Genomic DNA, 23,012 nt, shown 5'->3' with positions numbered 1-23,012 from the left:
CTGCCAACCTAGCAGTTCAAAAGCACGTCAAGGTGCATGTAAATAAATAGGTACCGCTCCGGCGGGAAGGTAAACGGCGTTTCCGTGTGCTGCTCTGGTTCACCAGAAGCGGCTTAGTCATGCTGGCCACATGACCCAGAAGCTGTACGCCGGCTCCCTTGGCCAATAAAGTGAGATGAGCGCCGCAACCCCAGAGTTGGCCACGACTGGACCTAATGGTCAGGGGTCCCATTACCTTTACCAAAGGGTAATGGCATTATGGACAGGTTTCATAGTGGTTGGGGCAGTGAGGCCTTAGACTGCCATTCTAAGCATGCTGATGTAGAAAGTGATGTTTGCCAACTGCCTTCAATAACATGAACTGGGTGAGGTCTGTTTTCTCCTGCATACCCCAATATAGCACCCCTTTCTCTTTTTTCAATATCCTTGGCAGAGGATGGTCTAATGGACACCATAAAGTCACTATGGGAAAGGATGGCACAGATATAGCCTGGAATGAGACTACCTTGGCTTTGAGAAAAGTTCAGTTGAGCTCTATTCCAGAAATAATAAAATGAATAAAATAATCAAGAGTGGGGCTGGAAGTTCAGCGTGATTAGAAATCACACACACACACACACACACACACACACACACTTGATTGATTTGTTAAATGGAAAACAAACAAAAAAGAATAGCAAATTATTGCCTACCAGCTAGATATGAACCAACACTGAAAATTACATGAAATTGTACCTCATGAATAATTCACAAGGATGACTTTAATCTATCATTATTTCCAGCTCTCTCTTTTTACCGAACAACTTGTTCACGTCAGTCATCACTATTAGAGGAAGGGGGAAATGGGGGGAAACAGATCTGTCTTCCCCAACTGATGCCCTACAGATGTTTTGGTAACTACCGCTCACGTCAGTCCCTGTGCTAGCCATCTTCATATGGTTGTTGTTGTTGTTGTTTAGTCGTTTAGTCGTGTCCGACTCTTCGTGACCCCACGGACCAGAGAACGCCAGGCACTCCTGTCCTCCACTGCCCCCCGCAGCTTGGTCAGACTCATGCTGGTAACCTCGAAAACACTATCCAACCATCTCGTCCTCTGTCGCCCCCTTCTCCTTGTGCCCTCCATCTTTCCCAACATCAGGGTCTTCTCCAGGGAGTCTTCTCTTCTCATGAGGTGGCCAAAGTACTGGAGCCTCAGCTTCACAATCTGTCCTTCCAGTGAGCACTCAGGGCTGATTTCCTTCAGAATGGAGAGGTTTGATCTTCTTGCAGTCCATGGGACTCTCAAGAGTCTCCTCCAGCACCATAATTCAAAAGCATCAATTCTTCGGCGATCAGCCTTCTTTATGGTCCAGCTCTCACTTCCATACATCACTACTGGGAAAACCATAGCTTTAACTATACGGACCTTTGTTGGCAAGGTGATGTCTCTACTTCTCAAGATAGCCATCTTCAAATATCCAAAGGGCTGTCACATGGAGACACAAATAGGATTGGGTGGCTAACTTAATTCTGCCCTTTCAGATTTCTGTCAATTTCTCCCAAAGTCTCATCCCTTCCAGAGAAGAAACTGGGAGTTCCTTTACCCACCCTAGCAGAAAGGTCCAACAAAAATATTTGGTTTAATGAAGGTGCACTGTAGTTCGTTGCATACATACATTTATTTATATATTTCTCCCAGGGCACATGAGCTTCCTTGTTTCATGGATCTCTTAATCAGGCAGAACAAGCAGGTAGAAAAATTTCATCTTTCAGAGAGAGAGCAAATTAGGTTACATGGGACTGATAACATTTGCATTGCTGATAATGGGTTATTTACAAGGCTGAAATCATTTGCATTGCTGATAAGAGTCTATTTGCAAAGCTGGGTTACAAGTAACAGAAAACATTTGCAATTTACAAAACTATTTGCTAGTGTATTAGAGACCGATTAGGGTTTTAAGGAAGGGTTCAGTTGAGGCCAAATTCCTAAAGAAAAAGGAACTTAACCCTCAAAGTGATTTTCAGCTTCAGCAGATCTTAGGATTGCTTTAACAACCAGTTGTCATCGTATGGTAAATGGTTCCTTGAAAGCTGAGGCTTAGAGCCCAGCCTGATTAGCCACTCCACATATTCACAACTGTCCCCCAAAACAAATAAGGGGAAAGTCCATAACTGACTGTTATCAAGAACATACTTTTTATGCATCCCACTTCCAGTACTCCAGTTATCTGTGGTCCCCCAGATGTTCAGCTCCCATCAGCCCTAGCCAGCCAGCATGACCAATGGGATGATGGGAGTTGTAGTCCAACAACATATGGAGAGCCATAGGTGAGCCACTCCTGAGTTTTAAAATCCCAGATAGCAGCGCTGGCAAAGACACTGATGTCTTAAGATGCTGGAGTTTTGCTTCCAGTTGTATATCTAAGTTATCAGGAATCTAAATGACCCCGGTAAGGCCTTGCCTCTTTTAGTTTATTTATCTTCTGGAAGGTCCCCTCTTACTTCTCCCTCCCCCCAATTTAACTTGACCCCAGAGTGGGAAGAAGGTAGATTGGGATCTACTGATATATCTCTGGGAAATTTGCAGTAGATCCAGTGCTTTTTTTTCTAGAAAAAAATGTTTAGAGGTGCTCTCTTTTTCCTACTCATCTTGAAATACTGCCCCTCAAGAGGCCAAACTTAGATTCACTAAATGTTTAGAGGTAAGTGTACCCCCTGCATACCCCCCCCCTGAAAAAAGCACTAAGTAGATCACCAAGATTTCTGACTCCCAGTCGTTTAACCACCACCACCACAATAAAACAGCCTCCTCGCCACCTACACCTTCTAAATTAGGTGGCTGAGATGAAGAAATCTTGAGGGGGGAAACCAGGAGGGGATTTTCATGAGGCAGGAAACTCACTTCTGGTACTGAAAACAAATTTCTGGACTGAGCATGAGCTAGAGCATGGGTAGGCAAACTGAGGTCCGGGGGCTGGATCTGGCCCAATCGCCTTCTAATCCGACCCGTGGATGGTCCGGGAGTCAGCGTGTTTTTACATGAGTAGAATGTGTCCTTTTATTTAAAATGCATCTCTGAATTATTTGTGGGGGATAGGAATTTGTTCATACATTTTTTTTCCAAAATATAGTTCGCCATCCCCTCCCAAGGTCCGAGGGACAGTGGAGTGGCCCCCTGCTGAAAAAATTTGCTGACCCCTGAGCCAGAGGAACCCTGTTCCTGAATTGTATTTTGCTCACTCCCAGACATTAATTTGCGCCCGGCACTCCAGCATTAGTGATATGTCATGGTTTGGCTTAGCATTACATGCAAACTGGGTTTTTATGTCCCTTCTCCCCACTTTAAATTACCCCTTCTCCAGCACATGGCTGACAAAGCAACTCTTCCTCCTTATTCTCCCCTATTACCTTGCTTCATTTCCTTTTCAAATTGAAAACTATTATAAGGGTTTAGCCCAATATTAAAACCCTCCATTTATAAATTGTTCACCCTTTATATCTAATTTCATCCAGTCTTTCCCCACTCCCCCCCATCATCCACAGGAGGTGTAAGGCTTTATTTCATGCAGTGATTTGAGGGGGAAAGAAATATATTCAGAAGACTTTGTCAGACAGATGTATCAGGTGTCAAGGTTATAACAAAGGATGGAGTTCAGTTCTCCCGGTTTATTTTAAATTGTGTGATTCTAGGGTCAGTGAGTCTTATAATAAGGCTTTGCAAAAACTGGGTTAAAGCAGGATAAAAACAGTAAACTGCAAGTGTGTGTGCATGTGTGTTATGATTAATTCTTTTTAATGGTTATTTGATTACTTAGAGTGACTGTAGCATTCTTCATTTGGTCTACCAGGAAAAAAACAATTGTTATTACACTGCAAATCAACTCTGAATGTTTCTGCTATTTACAAATCAACAGTTTGGATCATGTTGGATCATGCATCTTGGATCATACGTCTTTCCAGATTATTGCTTTTTTTACCCATACATGTGAAACATTTTAAGTGTATACCAATAACTGCCATGTCCACATGTGGCAAGCAGGTGTTTCTATCAGGGACCTGGGACTGAGAGTGGCCACAGAACTCTACCACACGTAGATGCAGAGGCAATCGTATATGAGTGATGCACTACTAAAAATGAACTCTTACGTGGTTAACATTACCCAGATTCCTTTATACCCAGAGCCTGCAAATCTACCTTAAATCCTGGTTTCAGATTATGATTATGAGGGTAATGGATTTTATCTAATGGATTACAAAAAGTATGCAGAGGAGGGTGACCAAAATGATCAAGGGTCTGGAAACCAAGCCTTATGAGGAGGGGTTGAGGAAGTTGGGCAAGAGGAGATAGAGAGGAGATACTCGTAATCTGGTGAACCGGGTTCGCTTTCCCGCTCCTCCACATGCGGCTGCTGGGTGACCTTGGGCAAGTCACACTTCTCTGAAGTCTCTCAGCCTCACTCACCTCACAGAGTGTTTGTTGTGGGGGAGGAAGGGAAAAGGAGATTGTTAGCCGCTTTGAGACTCCTTAAGGGGAATGAAAGGAGGGCTATCAAGTCCAAACTCTTCTTCTTCTTCAAATATCTCAAGGGCAGTCACATGGAAGAGGGAGAAAGCTTGTTTCCTCCTGTTCTGGAGCGTAGGACCAGAACCAGTGGGTTCAAGTTACAAGAATGGAGATTCTGACTAAACAATTGGCAGTAAGAGCTGTTCAGTGGAACGGACTCTCTTGGAAAGTGGTGGACTCTCCTTCCTTGGAGGTTTTTAAGCAGAGGCTGGATGCCCATCTGCCATGGATGCTTATTTGAGATTTCTGCATTGCAGGGGGTCAGCCTGGATGACTCTCAAAGTCCCTTCCAACGCTACAATTCGACGATTCTATGGATCATTAAAAATGGTAGCGGAGGGATCGAGTTATAAGAGTTGGTGAGGATTTGGAGGCATGAGCCCCATGACAAGGAACACGGGAGGTTAAAAGAAAAACCGTAAAATGTTGCAAACTATCTGAAAACGCAAGACAGAAATCTAATAAATAAATATGGCAATATGCTTCATATTGGGACAGACACATAAAGTGTGACGTTCTTAGTGCCTGCCCTGCAACTGTGGAATTCCTTTTATTCGGAGAATGCTACAGCCTGATCCTCTTTCAAAAGCACTTTTAAGATCATCTTGGCCTGAGCTAGCTTTTGGAGGTCACCACTACAGTCTATTACTTGGAATGATTTAGCTGTTTGGTTAATGTTTCTCATAGCTTGATTTATAACTGACGGCTGAACTCGCTCCCCCCACCCCTGCAGTGCTGAAACCTACCTTGAGCCTTAAGGAATCATTTTTTTTTTAATAATAGATTTTATTAAAATTTTGAAGGTTACAGAAAGAAAAGTAGACAAAGTTAAACAAAGAAAGCACAAAAAACCAAAAAAACCACAAATCCAACCTTTACATAACTTTCTTTCCTTTGCTTATTTCCTTGACCTCCTCACACCTCCCTTTTTTGTATTCTAGTTCGATTAGATATTTCAGCAAGTCCTTTCCATCTTTGTTTTTATCCTTAAATTTTATCTTGATTTACTATAATTTTACATTCTCCTCTTTCACTAATTACCAATCCATTTTACTTAATCCTTTATAACATTTCTGCTAAAACCACATAGCTTCATTCCAACATCCTTCTAACATTCCTTAATTTTACAATGTTTCTGTAGATAAACTTTAATTTTTTTCCAATCTGACTGAGCCTTAAGGAATCAGAACTAGCTAGGTTTCCAAATAAATAAAAGAAAGGATAATGTTTTACGCTAGGAGGAAGAATGCTTTTATCTCTCTACAGATGGAAACACTAGTTTCCTTGCAGATGTGCTTCTGAATTTATGTTCTATTGCTACGAGCATTTTCCGTTATGCACGATTCCTTCAAAAGTATGCTGACGATGAGCTGTTGTTAATCACTGCAGTCACTCATTAATGCTGTGGTTCATGGTCTAATGGCCCGTGGTTTCAGTGCAGCTATGAAAGGTGGCATCAGGCCCCACATTATATATAATGAGTCAATAACCATCTGGGTTGCCAAGACTCAGTAGAGGGCAGGATAAATTTGCTCCACTGGTCCTCTCCACTTGATGCTTCCTCCTTTCCCTTTCTCCAGATCACTCATATATTTACTGTTGTAACATACCCTCCAACATTTATCCGATGAAAATAGGGATGTCCTCTTCCATAACGATATTTATAATAATTTTTTTATTTACACCCCGCCCATCTGACTCGGTTGCTTCAAACACTCAAGGTAGATTCCAACACACATAAAAAATAAAATAAAACATTAAACATTAAAAAAAAAAAAAACTTCCTTATACAATCGTACCTTGTTTTGCGGCCAGAATCCGTTCCGGAGCCCTAGCCGCTAACTGAAAAGGATGCAGGGCAAAGCACCGTGTCTGTGCACGTGCGCAGAGAGGTTTGTGCTTCTGCGCATGCGCGAGTGGCAAACCCGGAAGTAACCCGTTCCGGTACCTCTGGGTTTGCCGCGGACGTTCGTCGGGATGGATGCTAGACAAGGCGGACGTTCGCGGAGGTATTACTGTACAGGTCTGACTTCAGATGTCTTCTAAAGTTGAATAGTTGCTTATCTCCTTGGTTCGTGGGCCTCATAACTCCATACCCTCCAACAATTCTCCAGTGAAAATAGGGATGTCCTACGGAAAAGCAGGGCATTCTGGGATCAAATCAGAAAATGGGACGGCTTCTGTAAATCTAGAACTGTCCCTGGAAAACATGGACACTTGTGTGTTTTAAACTGTTTTTGTTTATTTTGTTAGTTTAATGTGTTAGTGTTATGTAGTGTTTTTGTATTGTATTGTTCTTCTTTTTTGTAGTGTTTAAATTGTCGGAAAAGTAATAAATATTATTTTTTAAAAAAGAAAGAAAACAGGGACACTTGGAGGATCAGATGTAACCTGCCTGAGATCTGAGGACAAAGGCCAGGAATAGAAGTTATTTAAAATAACCAAACAAACAATGGAGCTTATTAAAGCACAATTAAACTGAGCGTAGAAGGGTAGAGCAGGGGGAGATCCAGCCTCAGATTTTATTCTGCATGCACCTCTATCTGGGCGAACAACTAACACTTCAATAGCAGCTGATGGGAGATAAAACAGAGACCCGGCCGACAAGGAAGGCCTGTGTTTTCTGTACAACTTCTAAAGAAGAGCAGCTCTAAAACTCCCTTACTTTTTATTTAGTGCTTCCAGTGGCACAGAAATGAAAGCTCACATTACAAGGGATGTATGTTGCCATCATAAAAAACAAAACAAAAAACCACCCTAAACCCGGCAGGCTACTATTTATCAGTACTGCAAGAGATTCTTTTATTACCTCCTTACAGGGATCCTTACTACCTCTTGCGATGTAGTTATTGATTTCAACAAGTAAACTTTCTGGCTGGCTTTTATCTAGGAATTAGCAGTCCGGACTGAAATGGGATCCCACATTATTCCAGTAGTGTCGAGATGCGAGATGGCTGCATATTCCAGGAGCCGTGTAATCACCCTATTAGAGCTGTCTCCACTGCCACATGAAAGCGTGGTCTTTAAGTACTCGAGCAATTACGAGTGTTAACGCTGGCAGGCGATTCTTTAAAAAACCGCCGGTGTGGTGCGGTGCAGTGTGGGGTTTTGTGTGTGCGTGTGTGGTTGTTATTTTATTATTATTATTTATTTATTTTGCCTCCCTGCAGGTTTGGATGTCCGGCAGGCTCAGATTATTGTGCTGACATCGGGTACCAAGTGCATAAATGGAGAATACCTTAACGACCAAGGGCTCGTGGTCAACGACTGCCACGCGGAGATTGTGGCGCGGAGGGCCTTCCTTCACTTCCTTTACTCGCAGCTGGAGCTTCACCTGAGGTAAAACTGCGCTTGAGTGGTTCGGTTTCGATTTAGTATTTGTATTCCGCTTCTCCAGCAAGAGCATCGAGCTTAAAGAGGATCACAATAAATCAGTAGCGCTGGAGATTGGTGAACGTTTCTCTCAAAATAATAATAATAACAATAACAACAACAACATTCCCCCCAAAAGAGCATAAAATAGGCAAAACCCAACAAATTCAGCAAATAATTAACAGATTCCAATGCAATCTCACAGCAATTCAAATAATGTCCAAGAAATGACAACCATGTGATATTTATGCAGAGAATAAAATAGAATGAAAAAATGAGTATATGTCTGCCCGCCAAGTGAATAAAGGCTGGGGGAGCTAAAACCAGGAAAGGAAAAGTATTCTATACATATACGTATCAGGCACTGCCAATGTGGCATGATGTCATGAACTGGCAGGACTATGGGGAGGAGGAAGAGGAAGAAAGTCCTGCTCCAAGCCTCTTCCCAGAGCTAGCCAGCCCCACCTGGCCAGCTAGGGAGCTGGGCTGTGGGCCCTTGCTTGCCTCAGCCTTCTGGAGCACCACTCTCACTGCTCCCTATGCCTCAGAGGCCATCATGTTTGTGAAGTCCAGATGTTGCAATCAGCACGCAAAGTACAGAGTTTGCTCAACTGCCCGTGTTGATGGACCTCAGCTTTGATGCTCCGGCATCTCTGCGGGGCTGTGCTCCAGTTTGGACTTTGGACACATGGACTAGCTCCTGGCTTATAAAAGCTAGCCGGGAAGGACTGGGCGATGGGCTTCGTGGGGTGGTGAATGCTTCCCTCCGTGAGGGAGCCTTCCCAGACCCGCTGAAAGAGGCGGTTATTAAACCGCTTCTTAAAAAACCATCTCTAGATGCGGCCACGATGGCCAATTATCGCCCAGTCTCAAACCTTCCATTCTTGGGCAAGGTGATTGAGCGAGTGGTTGCTGAACAACTCCAGCCTGGAAGAAGCGGACCATTTGGATCCCTTCCAGTCGGCATTCAGGCCTCATCATGGGACTGAAACTGCCTTGGTCGCACTGGTTGATGACCTCCGGCGGGCTAGGGACAAAGGTGAGAGCTGTTTCCTAGTTCTGCTGGATCTCTCAGCGGCGTTTGATACTATCGACCATGACATCCTTCTGGACCGTCTTGAGAGGCTGGGAGCTGGGGGCACTGTCATACAGTGGTTCCGCTCCTTCCTCCTGGGCCGTGTTCAGAAAGTGGTGGTGGGGGATGAGTGTTCAGACCCCTGGGCTCTCACTTGTGGGGTGCCTCAGGGTTCTGTCCTCTCCCCCATGCTTTTCAACATCTACATGCAGCCGCTGGGAGGGATCATCAGGAGGTTTGGGCTGGGTGTTCATCAGTATGCAGATGATACCCAGCTCTACCTCTCTTTCAAATCAGAACCAGTGAAGGCGGTGAAGGTCCTGTGTGAGTGCCTGGAGGCGGTTGGAGGATGGATGGCGGCTAACAGATTGAGGTTGAATCCTGATAAGACAGAAGTACTGTTTTTGGGGGACAGGAGGCGGGCAGGTGTGGAGGATTCCCTGGTCCTGAATGGGGTAACTGTGCCCCTGAAGGACCAGGTGCGCAGCCTGGGGGTCATTTTGGACTCACAGCTGTCCATGGAGGCACAGGTCAAATCTGTATCCAGGGCAGCTGTTTACCAGCTCCATCTGGTACGTAGGCTGAGACCCTATCTGCCTGCAGACTGTCTCGCCAGAGTGGTACATGCTCTGGTTATCTCCCGCTTGGACTACTGCAATGCGCTCTACGTGGCGCTACCTTTGAAGGTGACCCGGAAACTACAACTAATCCAGAATGCGGCAGCTAGACTGGTGACTGGGAGCGGCCGCCGAGACCATATAACACCGGTCTTGAAAGACCTACATTGGCTCCCAGTACGTTTCCGAGCACAATTCAAAGTGTTGGTGCTGACCTTTAAAGCCCTAAATGGCCTCGGTCCAGTATATCTGAAGGAGCGTCTCCTCCCCCATCGGTCTGCCCGGACACTGAGGTCCAGCTCCGAGGGCCTTCTGGCGGTTCCCTCATTGCGAGAAGCAAAGCTACAGGGAACCAGGCAGAGGGCCTTCTCGGTGGTGGCGCCCGCCCTGTGGAATGCCCTCCCATCGGATGTCAAGGCGATGGACAACTACCTGACATTCAGAAAACATCTGAAGGCAGCCCTGTTCAGGGAAGTTTTTAATATGTGATATTTTAGTGTATTTTTCATCTCTGTTGGAAGCCGCCCAGAGTGGCTGGGGAAACCCAGCCAGATGGGTGGGGTACAAATAATAAATTATTATTATTATTATTATTATAGCTCTGGACTGGGGACTTGACCTACTGACTTGCTGCCAGGTAGGCCAGGGGTTTAGGACATGTAGTGGTAGTGATGGCTGCAGTGCACTTCTTAGTGCCTCATCGGCAGCTCCTCCTGATTCTTTGAGGTGATGTTGGTCTCCTCTCACCTCTAGGGAAGAAATGGTGTGGCTGCCCTCTGGGGTCTCCTGGCCTCTGCACCTGCCAGGTGTGATTCAGAATGGGGATTCAGAATGGGGCCCTTTCCCCCACCCAGTGGCGGCCTTTGATTCCCACTTCAACTATTTCCAATATGATCCTTATTCCCCTTCTGTTCCACCTGTAGATCTTCACTCCCATCTTCCTCCCTGGCGGTGGTGGTAGGGGGCATTTTGTGGCTCGCCTCAGGTGCCAAAAGGTATTGGGCCAGCGCCGTGTGTATATGTTTGCAGGTTGTTGACATGCAGCCAAATAACTCTACACAGGGAGTCGGATTTAGTCGAGAGACACTTTATGCCAGCCTATTTTCTTCCAGCAGCTATTAGATTTTAATCACAAAGCCGTGTTTCACGAAGCCTCTTGGTTGTTTTTGATGAATGCTTTAAACACAGGCCCGATAATAGCAGTAAATGACCAGCGAATGAAAGACTAGCCGTCTTCTCATTACAGGCATTTCCCTCCTTCGCGGCTGCTGAGTCATCCTGGGGAAGGTTATTTACGATGAACACGCTCTCTTGTATACTGTTGATCATTAATACGTTTGTTGGGTCTTAAAAGAGCTGCCCGTTGGTGCGTGAAGCAGACAGTCACCCTGGAATCCAAGCAGGATACCGTAGCGCTCCCTCTGTCTGACAATAAACGTCACAGGGCTGGAAACAAAGGGAGAATTAGCTTTTCCTAGATGTTGCTCGGTCACGAACGCCTTTCCCTCTGTAGTTTGGCCCTTTAGCCAGGTTTGCTCACCCTGAATCTAAGGGCCAAACTATGTGATATTAAATGCTTGAATGCAGCTAGTTATGTACATTGCTTATTTATATCATAGTCACAGGAAAACCTCTGGGCAAGAGGTAGATAACTTCTTTCAGCCTGAGGGCCACAATCCCTTGTGAGGAAGCTTCCTGGTGAGCCAAAAGTTCAAATTAATCTCTGGGTTTTGTGAAAGAAGCTCTTCACTCTGCAAACAGGGAGGAGTCCATGTTGGGCTGTACCTGTAAATACAGTGGTACCTCTGGTTACGTACTTAACCAGAGCCAGTGTGGTGTAGTGGTTAAGAGCGGTAGTCTCCTAATCTGGGGAACTGGGTTCGCGTCTCCGCTCCTCCACCTGCAGCTGCTGGGTGACCTTGGGCTAGTCACTTCTCTGAAGTCTCTCAGCCCCACTCACCTCACAGAGTGTTTGTTGTGGGGGAGAAAGGGAAAGGAGAATGTTGGCCGCTTTGAAACTCCTTCGGGTAGTGATAAAGCGGGATATCAAATCCAAACTCTTCTTCTTCTTCTTCTTAATTCGTTCCGGAGTCCATTCTTAACCTGAAACTGTTCTTAACCTGAACCACCACTTTAGCTAATGGGGTCTCCAGCTGCCGCCACACGATTTCTGTTCTCATCCTGAAGCAAAGTTCTTAACCCGAGGCACTATTTCTGGGTTGGCGGAGTCTGTAACCTGAAGCATATGTAACCTGAAGCGTATGTAACCCGAGGTACCACTGTATGTAAAAAATTCAGTAATTGTGGTGTTTTTCTTTTTTGCATCTCTGTTCCATCTGGGCATTGATGAAATGTGGCATATCAGTAACAGAGCAAGTGGTCATAACTTTAAAGGAAGAGAGTAAAAGCGAGAACCAGAAAGAGATCGGCCGTAACTTATAGTCTCTTATAGTCTCTGCATTTTATTTTATTTTTTCATTTTTGGGTGTACATTAAATTATTATGTTTTCTCTGCTTAGCAGTCCCTGTGCTTGCTTTGGGTTAAGAATGGCATCCTAGCCCCTGAAGACAGAAGTGCAATCACTGTATCTTAAGCTCCGTATTGATCTATCTCCACAGCACATTCGGTTACGTTATTATGTTATTTGGATCGATGATACATTCCTTTTGTGTAGCGAATTCTCAGAGCAACACAAAACCTTGTTCAGAACAACTTCTACAGATGGCTCTCTCTCACACACACTCTCGATTTAGCCAGGAGCCGATGCTTCTGCTCTATTGAACTACACACACACACACACAAATGCTACCTACCCCCAGTACCTTCTGAGTTGAAACGACTGCAAAGCTAAGTTCCCTTCCCTTCCACAACATGGTACGGTAATCCTTTTTATGCCTTGTTCACACATGATGTTGATCGGGTCTTTGGGGTTTAGCTCAAAAATAGTGGGGCATGTTTCAGAATAAAGTTGAACAGAATTTCTACTCATAGTGAAAGGATGGCAAAAGTGTCTAAAGGCTGTCCCTCCTTCCTCTTGCCCACACCCTTCTCATTCCTCTTCAGGCAGTATTTTCAAAATAAGCACAATTAATTTATGGAACTCACTGCCGCAAGGCAGAGTCATTTAAGGCCCCAAGCATTTGTGGAGACCACCTTCAGATTCAGAGGCAAATTGAGTATAACCACTGCTTTCATACATGTCTAAGGAAGCATACCTATATTAATTTATGCAAATATTATGCAAATGTGTGCTCACTTTTGGTGACACATTTCCTCTTTTTAAGCAATGTGTAAGTGACCATTCTAAAGACTAGGCATGAAAATGGGGGAGGCATCTGTCTTTTCTCATGAAGCAGGGCACCCAGAGTGGCTGGGGAAACTCAGCCAGATGGGCAGGATATAAATAAATTATTAATATTATTATTATTATTATTATTATTATTATTATCATTATTAACAACAACAACAACTTATTATTTATATGCCACCCATCTGACTGGGTCTCCCCAGCCACTCTGGGCAGCTTTCAACAAATTAAAACATTAAGCAGAGTAAAACATCAAACATTAAAAACTTCCCTAAACAGGGCTGCCTTCAGATGTTTTCTAAAAGTCAGATAGTTGTTTATTTCTTTGACATCTGATGGGTGGATGTTCCACAGGGCAGGCGCCACTACCGAGAAGGCCCACTGCTTGGTTCCCTGTAACCTTATTTCTCGCAGTGAGGGAACTGCCGAAAGGCCCTCATAGCTGAATTTTGGTGTCCGGGCTGAATGACGGGAGTGGAGACACTCCTTCAAGTATACAGGGCTGAAGGATGTTGACAAAATGAAACACAGCAATGAACACTAGGCCATCTCTGCCCATTGAGGTCAGGTAACATGTTCAGGGGTTCTGAGTGATTTTGCCCAAGACTTTAGCATCAGTTGACAAAGCAAGGTTTTCTTTATTTTCACCTTTCAGGAGTAAACAGTGGGTGGGAGGAAATACTACAAGGAGGAAGCTGTGCCATCGCTCCATTTTATCCAGGAAGATAAGTAACTATACTCCTATGGAACTGAGTCCTTAAAAACTTACCTCTCCGTCCCTGCTGTTAAATACCACCAGGTTTTCTCAATAGCACAGCTTAGCCTAATAATACAAGGCAATGTGTGACACTTTCATGGTCCCCCTCAGTTCCCAGTTGATTTTGCTTTGCCATTCCATCCAAATGAGGAAGGGGGGAGGATTTTTGCTTTAAAGCTCCTGAGTGGCAAGATTTTTCAGGTACTCGATTGTTCTGGGGGGGGTTTGTGGCAGGGTGATAATGCAATTAAAGTGGTTGGGAGATTTCACAGAAGGTGGCAGGCAAATGAGAGAGCTGCAGGCGTCCACCCTCTCCTCAGGAGATCCCAGTGGCTCAGCGTTCCTGTCAAGCAGGGTAATGTGCCTGTAAATTTCACTCGACAGAAAACGCATTGTAGCATCAAAAACCGACAAAACAAGCAAAGCATGGAAGAGTGACAGCCAAACGGTTTTAACAGCAGGCAGGCTGTGGAGGAGGTAGAGGCTCGGGCTGGAAGGCAGGCTAGTCAAAAGCAAACACAAGGCGCTGCTGAGGGTTGTTGACTGTGCTTGTGGAAGAGAGAGAGAAAAAAATGCATTCAGAGTTAGAAGGAAAAGAGCAACCAGCCTGGGGAAAAAGAGAATGTCGGTGAAATCTATCAATGTGAGAAAAAACCTCCTAGACCAGGCATGGGCCAACTCGGCCCTCCAGATGTTTTGGAACTACAACTCCCATCATCCCTAGCTAACAGGATCAGTGGTCAGGGATGATGGGAGTTGTAGTCCCAAAACATCTGGGCCGAGTTTGCTTATGCCTGTCCTAGACAGACAGGCAAAATTCCTGTTAATCGAACCTATGAACCTGAAGTCCACTTCACATGCTAGCGTATCCCTACGCCTGCTGGAAAATAAATGTGCACGACAAGGTAGATCTGCACCAGATATTTAAAGCTTGTCCTGTGTACTTTTGAAGCGTGCGTCTTTTCACAAAGAATCCTGGGAGCTGTGGTTGGTTAAGGGTACTGGAAATCATAGCTCTAGGAGGGGGAAAACTACAGCTCTCAGAAATCTTTGGGGAGAAGGATTGTGCTTTGAATGTATGTTGGGTGTGCCATAAACTTGTGAAAGGTGGGCTGAGTCTTTATTTTGCTTAGAATGGGTGTGTTGGGAAGCCATTCTCAGGGTCTCAGCCCACGTACCGGGAGAAATAGATTTACCAGCTATTCCTGCATAATCATTGGTCATAAAAAATAAAATAAAGAGAGAGTGTGTAGAAAGTAAGAAAGTTTTCTGGGGGGAGGGGTGGAATTACCATGCAGTGGTACCTCAGGTTACAAACGCTTCAGGTTACAAATGCTTCAGGTTACAGACTCCACTAACCCAGAAGTAGTATCTCAGGTTAAGAACTTTACTTCAGGGTGAGAACAGAAATCATGTGGTGGCGGCACGGAGACAGTGGGAGGCCCCATTAGCTAAAGTGGTACCTCAGGTTAAGAACAATTTCAGGTTAAGAACGGACCTCCAGAACAAATTATGTTCTTAACCAGAGGTACCACTGTATATAATCATAACCATATTTACACACACATTCTTGGTGCATGCATGTTTGTGCTTTTCAACTTGAGGAACTGGGAATACTGCACCAAGGGTATTTCCAGAGAAGTCCAGTGTCAGTGCATAGCATCCTTCAGCAGCTACTAAGGCCCAGCGGTTGGGCAACAGTGGCAGCAGTCTCTCCTCCTCCTTGCCCACTCTCCAGCAGCCGCTATGAGCTGCCCAAGGAAGGAGGCCAGTGGCGGCGGCCATTGAGAAGCGATGGGATGCTCCCTTGCTGCCACAACTGTTGCTCTGGAAAAGCTCCAGATCATCCTCCTCCCTGAGCTCAGCAGCATCGCTGGCAGGGGAAACAGGGACATTCCTGGATCAAATCAGAACCTGGGATGTATTTTGTAATTCTGGGACTGTCCCTAGAAAATTGGGACACTTGGATTGTATGTAACTTGAGCTGGCCAAGGCTCCCAACACAAAACGATTTGCAAAATTAGCTCATTGTATGCAAAATATGGTTGTGTGAATCTATCCTAATAATAATAATAATAATAATAATAATAATAATAATAATAATAAATTTTGTTTATACCCTGCCCTCCCCAGCCAGTGCTGGGCTCAGGGCGGCTGACACCAGTAAAATTACAGTAAAAACATAGGGGGGAGGCCAATTTAAAATACAGGTTAAAATGCAATTTAAAATGCAGCCTCATTTTAAAAGTAGCCCATAGATCAAGACCATAAGGGGAGGGGAACATAAGGGTCAGACTGAGTCCAAACCAAAGGCCAGGCAGAACAGCTCTGTCTTGCAGGCCCTGTGGAAAGATGTCAAGTCCCTCAGGGCCCTAGTCTCTTGTGACAGAGCATTCCACCAAGTCGGAAACAGTACTCAAAAGGCCCTGGCCCTAGTTGAGACCAATCTAACCACCTTGTGACCTGGGATCTCCAAAGTGTTGTCATTTGTGGACCTTAAGGTCCTCCGCAGGGCATACCAGGAGAGGCGGTCCCGTAAGTACGCAAATCTACTCTAACTTGTAAATAAGTCTCCCAATATTAGAAGTCTGGGAAAGAACTAGTTTGTTGGGATGTTAGTAGCCTGTGCTTCCATAGCAGCTGTAGATGAGGAGACCCCCTCTCCCCTCCATGGCCAACATGGAAATACATGCTTGTGTTTTGTTTCTCAGTTTTCCCATCTGCTCAAAAAGTTATTCTGAAATTAGAGTGGTGATTGAGAAGTAAGCCGAAACCTTCAGCCTTTTATAAGCTGTAGGCAAAGGTGTGCTTCTTGAAAATGTTTCAGATTTATCTGTCATTCCAGAATGTTGGGCACCAAACTTCAAACCATTTATTTTTCCCTAATCCCACTTAAATCAGTGAACAGTGATAATAATGGGATAGTTGATTTGATCGACAGAAAAATTCAGAAATTCTCTAGCTAAAAAAAATCAAATCTCCTTAGCAAAAGAAGGTTGAAATAAAACCATATTGTCAAAAAGAAGTAGCAATCTTGCCATGCACACAAAAAGTATTTTAAAAAGTGAATTAATGAAGACTAAAATCTCGAGATGTGCCAGCGTTGTCGTAACTGACAGTTTTAAACTTTCGACATGTTGTATTTCCATTCATACTAGCTTTCAGAGTGGGGTTAATATTGTTTCTCCAGCCTCAATTTTTGACCATAACTTAAGAAAACTTAAACAGCACAATCCTGTGTATGTCTACTCAGAAGTCGGGGCCAGTACTGAAAAGGCCCGACTAAGGTTGCATTCTGAGGTAGAGAATAGTGCCTTTGTTTTTCTAATTATGCTGCTAGTGCTCCTTTTCCCTTTTCTAATGTTCCTTTCACACTGCAGTACGGAACTGTGGCTATTTGACCAATATTCCAGCATGTCACACTAAAGTTCATTCATACCAATGAACTTTGACAATATCATTGGACAATAATGATACTCCCTGGCCCTTTCCGCATAAGAGTGATTCTATTCCCCCATTATTCCCACTTGAAAACAGCAAGAAAGAACTGTATGCAAATATATTGCCTCAAATTTCACCCCTTAACTTAAGGTTACCAGATGTCCCCGTTTCCCGGGGACAGTCCCTGGATTTGCAAATAAGTCCCCATACAAAATCCATTGAAGTTCAAAAGTGTCCCCGGATTCATTGAAAAAAAATCTGGTAACCTTACCTTAACTCCCATGATTTATTTATTTTTCTGGAATCAAATAACACAGAAATGATTGTTAAACATGTACCAGATTCCATTCATTCTCTGGAAGTGGCTTTTACATAATGCAAATATAATGAGGAAATGAACAGGGACATGGAATAAACTGCTGTATGAATTGATTTGGTTTTAATATTTGAATTCCGCTTTTCCAGCAACAAGCACTGAGATCAAAGTGCCTCACAATAACGACAGCATTAAAAGTTAACAAACATTACAATCATTATACTATCAAAAACACAGTAACATATAAATAAAAGCAAAACAAAAAATCCATTAAACAATACAATTCAGAACAAGCTCATGGCAATACAAAGTAGTTGAATGAGCCTTACCACCTGCGTATAGGATTGCAGCTTTCCAGTTATAAAATCATAGTTAGCGGTTTTCTTAATGATAGTATTACTCACCAAATACAAACAAAAAGGGAGAATTCGTTTGCTATTCCCCATCATTTTGTGGAAAAAAGACTACTCTTTTTTCCCAGCAACTGATAATTTTGTTATTTATATGCCACCTATCTGATTAGCATGCCCCAGTCACTCTGGGCGGCTCCCAACAAAATATTAAAAACACAGTAGAGCACTGAACATTAAAAAACTTCACTATTTAATAGTACTGGCACCAGTCACTCTTTTTGTTGCTGCCAAAGAGAGAGTTGAAACACACCCAGCTTTTGACTCTTCCTTCTTTGATCCTTTTCTGGATACAGAACCAATTATTTCATTATTATTATTTGCATTGATAAATAATGACAATATTCTGATAACGTATTTTGATTCTGATTTTATTTTATTGTACGGCTGTTTTAAATTGTTGGACCTTTAAACTCAGACACCGTGAAGATCATACAAGCATTACCTAGAGAGATGCTGCGATACAAGGTATTATAAGGGAAGAAAATATAACAAAGAGCCTGCGAGCTATCCCATAGGGAGAGCAGAATTAGTTCTGATTCGGAATGTAACAAATGACCTGCAACCTTTCTCTATGATCCTAGCAAACGACAAGAAGACGGCGAACGATCAATCTTCGTGCGGTTAAAAGAGGGAGGCTACAGGCTAAAAGAGAACATTCTGTTCCATCTGTACGTGAGCACTTCGCCCTGTGGAGACGCACGCCTCAACTCCCCCTATGAAATCACAACGGACTGTAAGAACTGTACTTCCCTGGTTTGGTTTCAATTCAGCTTTTCTCCCCCCCCCCCTTTTTTTTTTTCCTTCCCTTAATGTTTTCCTTCTCTGTTTCCCTGTTAAGTAGATGATGGCTGACTATGAAAATGATGCAATGGTTACACCTCTCTCAATGGGCCAGTATAGAAATAATATGGGCTGGTTAAAGAACTGGGAGCCAGTTTCAGGGACAAACTTGCTCTTTGCAAGTTCTTTGCCTTCCCTGGAATAAATTTGCCATCTTAACCACCGTTAAGCAGTTCATCAGCACTGGCATTAACCCCAGTTAACTAGACTTCACCCCTAACTAAGATCTGAAACAACAGTTCGAAGGAGCTTGCAGATCCTAAGTCAAGGGAAACCTTTCTTTAAAGCTAAATGCAGTTAATTCTGGGGAACCCTTATTAACCCTTACTAATGTTAAATGAAGTTAATTCAGCTGTTGTCAAGCCTAACCAAGCCAGCTCTTGATTCCTTAACCATGGGTATGGATCACAGTACTAAAGCATAGTAAGTAAAAGCAGCAGCTCGTAGTCCTATATTACCATGAGAAAGCCAATATGGTGCCTCCAGATGTTGTCAGACTCTAATACACATCAGCTGTAGCCAGCTTGGACAAATTGGCACACACACCGCTTTAGCTATCTATTAACATTTGTGTCAGGGGTTCAGGAGCAGAAGCACAGGGAAGAGGGGAGATGGAGAGCGAAGGGGAAGAATCTGAGGGCAGCGTAGGAGAAGATGACAGTGGCCCGAGAGATTCCATGAGCCTCTCCAGCGAATCGGAAGATTCACAGAAGGGGGCGCCGGTGGCCAGGGCAAGGGGGGTCCCAAGGGGGACACCCCAGAAGCAAGGGGCCAGCGGGGACTCCCAGAGCAGCAGTTGGAAATCAGGACCAGCTTCCCCACCAGAGCATAGTGGGGGGGAAGAGTCACAGGTATCGGGAGTAGCGTCTCCCCCAGCAGGGAGAGGAGAGGAGTCGGGGCTGACCACGCCTCCATCGGAGAGTCAGACAACAGAGGGGAGGTCAGATCCGGCCAGTATCCCGGAAGAGGGAAGCAGTGACAGAAGTAGTGTAACGGTCAGGAGGAAGGTCACTGGGTTGGCGCGAGAGGCAAGTTCAAATGTACAGGAGCGTGGGACAGCAGAGAATGAGGATTGGGAACCGGGTCCTAAAGCCCGCCGGAGGCAGGGGGAGGAGCTAAGCGACTCAGCGTCTGAGGAGTCCAGAAAGGGGAATGCCCCAGCGGGCAGGAGGACCCAGAGGAGAAGAGAGCAGCGGAAAAGGTGGAGCAGGGCTAGGATCTTAAACTGGTGTCAGAGGGGAGGAGATTCAGACGGGACTTCGCCGATCTAGGGTTTAAGATGTAGGGCTGCGCGCTGCGGCTTTGAAATGGAAATTGAACTTCAATAAAGACTTTTGTACATTACGACAGCCTAGCGTTGGTCCTCTGTGAGCTGGGACCTAGAGGCAGCTCTGACAGTAAGTCCCGTCTCCACTATACCTCGCAACGCGAGTGGACGCAGCGAGGGGCGAAGATTGGTGCTTCGCGAGCTCACGGAAGCAGGACAGGATGACGACCGAAGAACAAATGGCAGCCCTGCAAGACGCAGTGACAAGGCTTAACATGGAGATATTAGCATCCAGAAAGAGAGAAGACGAAGCAGCCGCTGCCTGCCGGGATCTGCAAACCAGGTTGGAAATGTTGACCAAACAGGGGCTACCGGGTGCCAGACCAGAGGGGATTGGTCTAGGAAAGAGGGGAGGCAGCCTCATGTCTCATTTCGATGGGAGCCTGCAGCAGTATCCTAACTTCAGAGCAGACGTAGTTTATGCGCTCAAGTTACTGCAGAAGGACTTTAAGAGATGAGGAGGAAAAAGTGGGCTTCATACTAACTCATCTCCATGGAGAAGCAAAAGCGTGGCTGCGCAATCTGTGGCGAGATAATGACCCAGCCCTCAGAAATGCGGATGCCTTTATTAAGGCGATGGACGCTTGTTTTTTATCAGCAGTAGATGTAGATGTCGCCAGAAGAGAGATACATGGACTGAGACAAGGCAAAGCCACTGTAAGACAATATCACTCCCGCTTTTTTGCATTGGTCAAAACGCTGGGATGGGAAAAAGACTCAGCTGCCGTCCGGGACCTGTTCTGGGAGGGGCTAAACGGGGCTGTGAAAGACGAAATTGCAAGGGGGGAGAGATCCCAGAGCACTAAAGAAGTGGTCCAGAAAGCGCTGGCGATAGGAGTGAGGCTGGAAGAACGTCCTGGGAGCAAGGACGAAGGGCGTTGGGGACGCACGCCAGCTAGATCACCTCCTTTCTTTCCCAAAGAAACAGTGCGCGCTCAGTCCACGCCTCCACTGGGAGGGGGAGAGGAGCCGATGGAGATAGGTGGTGCCAGGGCTCAGTCAGCAGCCAGAGCCCTCACACCGGGAGCAGTCAAAACGAAGGCTCCTAGAGGGAACAGGAAGTGTTACGTCTGTGACAGTGCTCAGCACATGGCGAAAGAGTGTCCCCAGAGGCTCCACAAGCACACTGCAGCCTCAGCAACAGTAAAGGGAACAGTTCACCAGGAGGAACCACTGCAGGGAAACGACGGAGTCTGGCTGGAGGCACAGGCAATGGGGCCCAGTCAGACGAGTCAGTGAAGAAGTCCCCAGAGATCTTACAGCCCACAGACCCCCTCCCGCCCAAACCGGTGGTGCAACTCACTGCATCACTCCAGCTACCCAATGGACTTACCATGGAAGTTCCTATCACCATTGATTCTGGTAGTAATGCGGACTTTGTAGGAGTGGACTTTGTCAAGCAACATAGCGTAGCACTCCTGCCGGCCACGATGCCCCTGCACGTTGTCACGGTAGATGGCAGAGAGCTACTGGGAGGACAAGTGGTACAGCAAACGCCGCCAATGGTGATGCAAATTGGAAATCACCGCGAAGTCATCAGCTTCAACGTCACCCAACTGTCGGACACCCCCATAGTGTTGGGCATGAGTTGGTTGGACAGGCACAGTCTGGCATTAGCATGGTACCAGCGCCAATTGACCTTCAGCTCCTCCTACTGCGCAGCAAACTGCATACTGCCTACCCAGGAAGATGAGGGGCAAGAAGATGGACCGCAGTTACACTTGGGCATGTTGCAAGCGGTACCCGACAAGTACAGAGGGTTTTTGGAGGTCTTCTGCGAGAAGGAGGCGGACAAACTGTCCCCCCACAGACCATACGACTGCAAGATTGACCTCCTGCCGGGGGCGACGCTGCCGACTGGAAAACTGTATTCCATGTCTGAAGACGAACTGCAAGAGCTCAGGGAGTTCATAGATCACAACTTGAAGCGGGGATTCATCCGGGAATCCAAAGCAGTGGGGGGCAGTCCTGTGTTCTTCGTGAAGAAAAAAGACACGCCCCAAAAGAGGTTGGTAGTTGATTTCAGAATTTTAAATTCGAAAACCAAGCCCACGGCTTTCCCGATGCCCAAGATCGACGACTTGCTCGCGATGGTGAGGAAGGGACGCATCTTCACCTAGTTGGATCTACGAGGGGCGTACAATCTTATACGCATGCGGGAGGGCGACGAGTGGAAGACGGCCATGTTTACGCCCTTGGGCACCTATGAATATAGGGTTATGCCGTTCGGTTTACAAAATGGCTCCCACTGCTTCCAAGCCTTCATGCATCACGTGTTAGCGGGGCTCCTCTACAAGAAGTGCGTCTGCTTCCTGGACGACATTCTGATCTTCTCAGAATCGCAAGAGGCTCACGAGAGAGATGTCAAGGAAGTCCTGCAGAGACTACGGGAGCACAGACTTTACGCCAAACTGGAGAAGTGCCAGTTCGACATGACGGAGGTGGATTTCCTGGGCTACAAGCTGTCCGACAAGGGACTCGCCATGGACAGCGCCAAGGTACGCTCGGTACTGGACTGGAAAAGCCCGCGCAATCGGAAGGAGGTCCAGAAGTTTGTCGGCTTTGCCAACTTTTATCGCAAGTTTATCAAGGGTTTCGCTATGCAGACGGCGGCCATCACAGACACCCTCAGCTCCAAGAAGAAGAAGTTCATCTGGACGGAGCAGGCGGAGCAGTCCTTTCAGAAACTCAAGCGTCTCTTCGCTTCCGAAGAACAACTGCTACATGTGAACCCCAGCAAACCCATGAGGGTTGAGACGGATGCCTCCGACAGAGCCGTGGGGGCAGTCCTGTTGCAGCAAGATCCGCAAGGGAACTGGAGGCCGTGTGCTTTCTACTCCAGGAAACTCAGCAAGTCGGAGCAGAACTACACCATCTGGGACAGAGAGTTGCTGGCCATTCATGCAGCCTTCAAGGCGTGGCGGCACTTCCTCATCGGAGCCAAACACACAGTGCAAGTTCGCACGGACCATAAGAACCTGGAGTACTGGCGCACAGCGTGGT

General features: G+C 45.7%; 1 protein-coding gene across 9 annotated transcripts in view; it reads left to right on the top strand.

The window, feature by feature from the left end:
- Positions 1 to 23,012, top strand: part of ADARB2 (adenosine deaminase RNA specific B2 (inactive)) — a 387,063-nt gene that overhangs the window by 318,633 nt on the left and 45,418 nt on the right. For all 9 annotated transcript variants that reach the window (XM_079946714.1, XM_079946710.1, XM_079946707.1 and 6 more), the window contains 2 exons: positions 7,714 to 7,882; positions 18,424 to 18,575. In XM_079946714.1, the coding sequence (XP_079802840.1) occupies positions 7,714 to 7,882; positions 18,424 to 18,575 (321 nt within the window). The remainder of the gene's footprint in view (positions 1 to 7,713; positions 7,883 to 18,423; positions 18,576 to 23,012) is intronic.

The sequence above is a fragment of the Podarcis cretensis genome (genome assembly GCF_951804945.1).
Source record: "Podarcis cretensis genome assembly, chromosome: 12".
Taxonomy (NCBI): domain Eukaryota; kingdom Metazoa; phylum Chordata; class Lepidosauria; order Squamata; family Lacertidae; genus Podarcis; species Podarcis cretensis.
The sequence above is the reverse complement of the archived record's forward strand: the minus strand, read 5'-3'. Positions and strand labels throughout refer to the sequence as shown.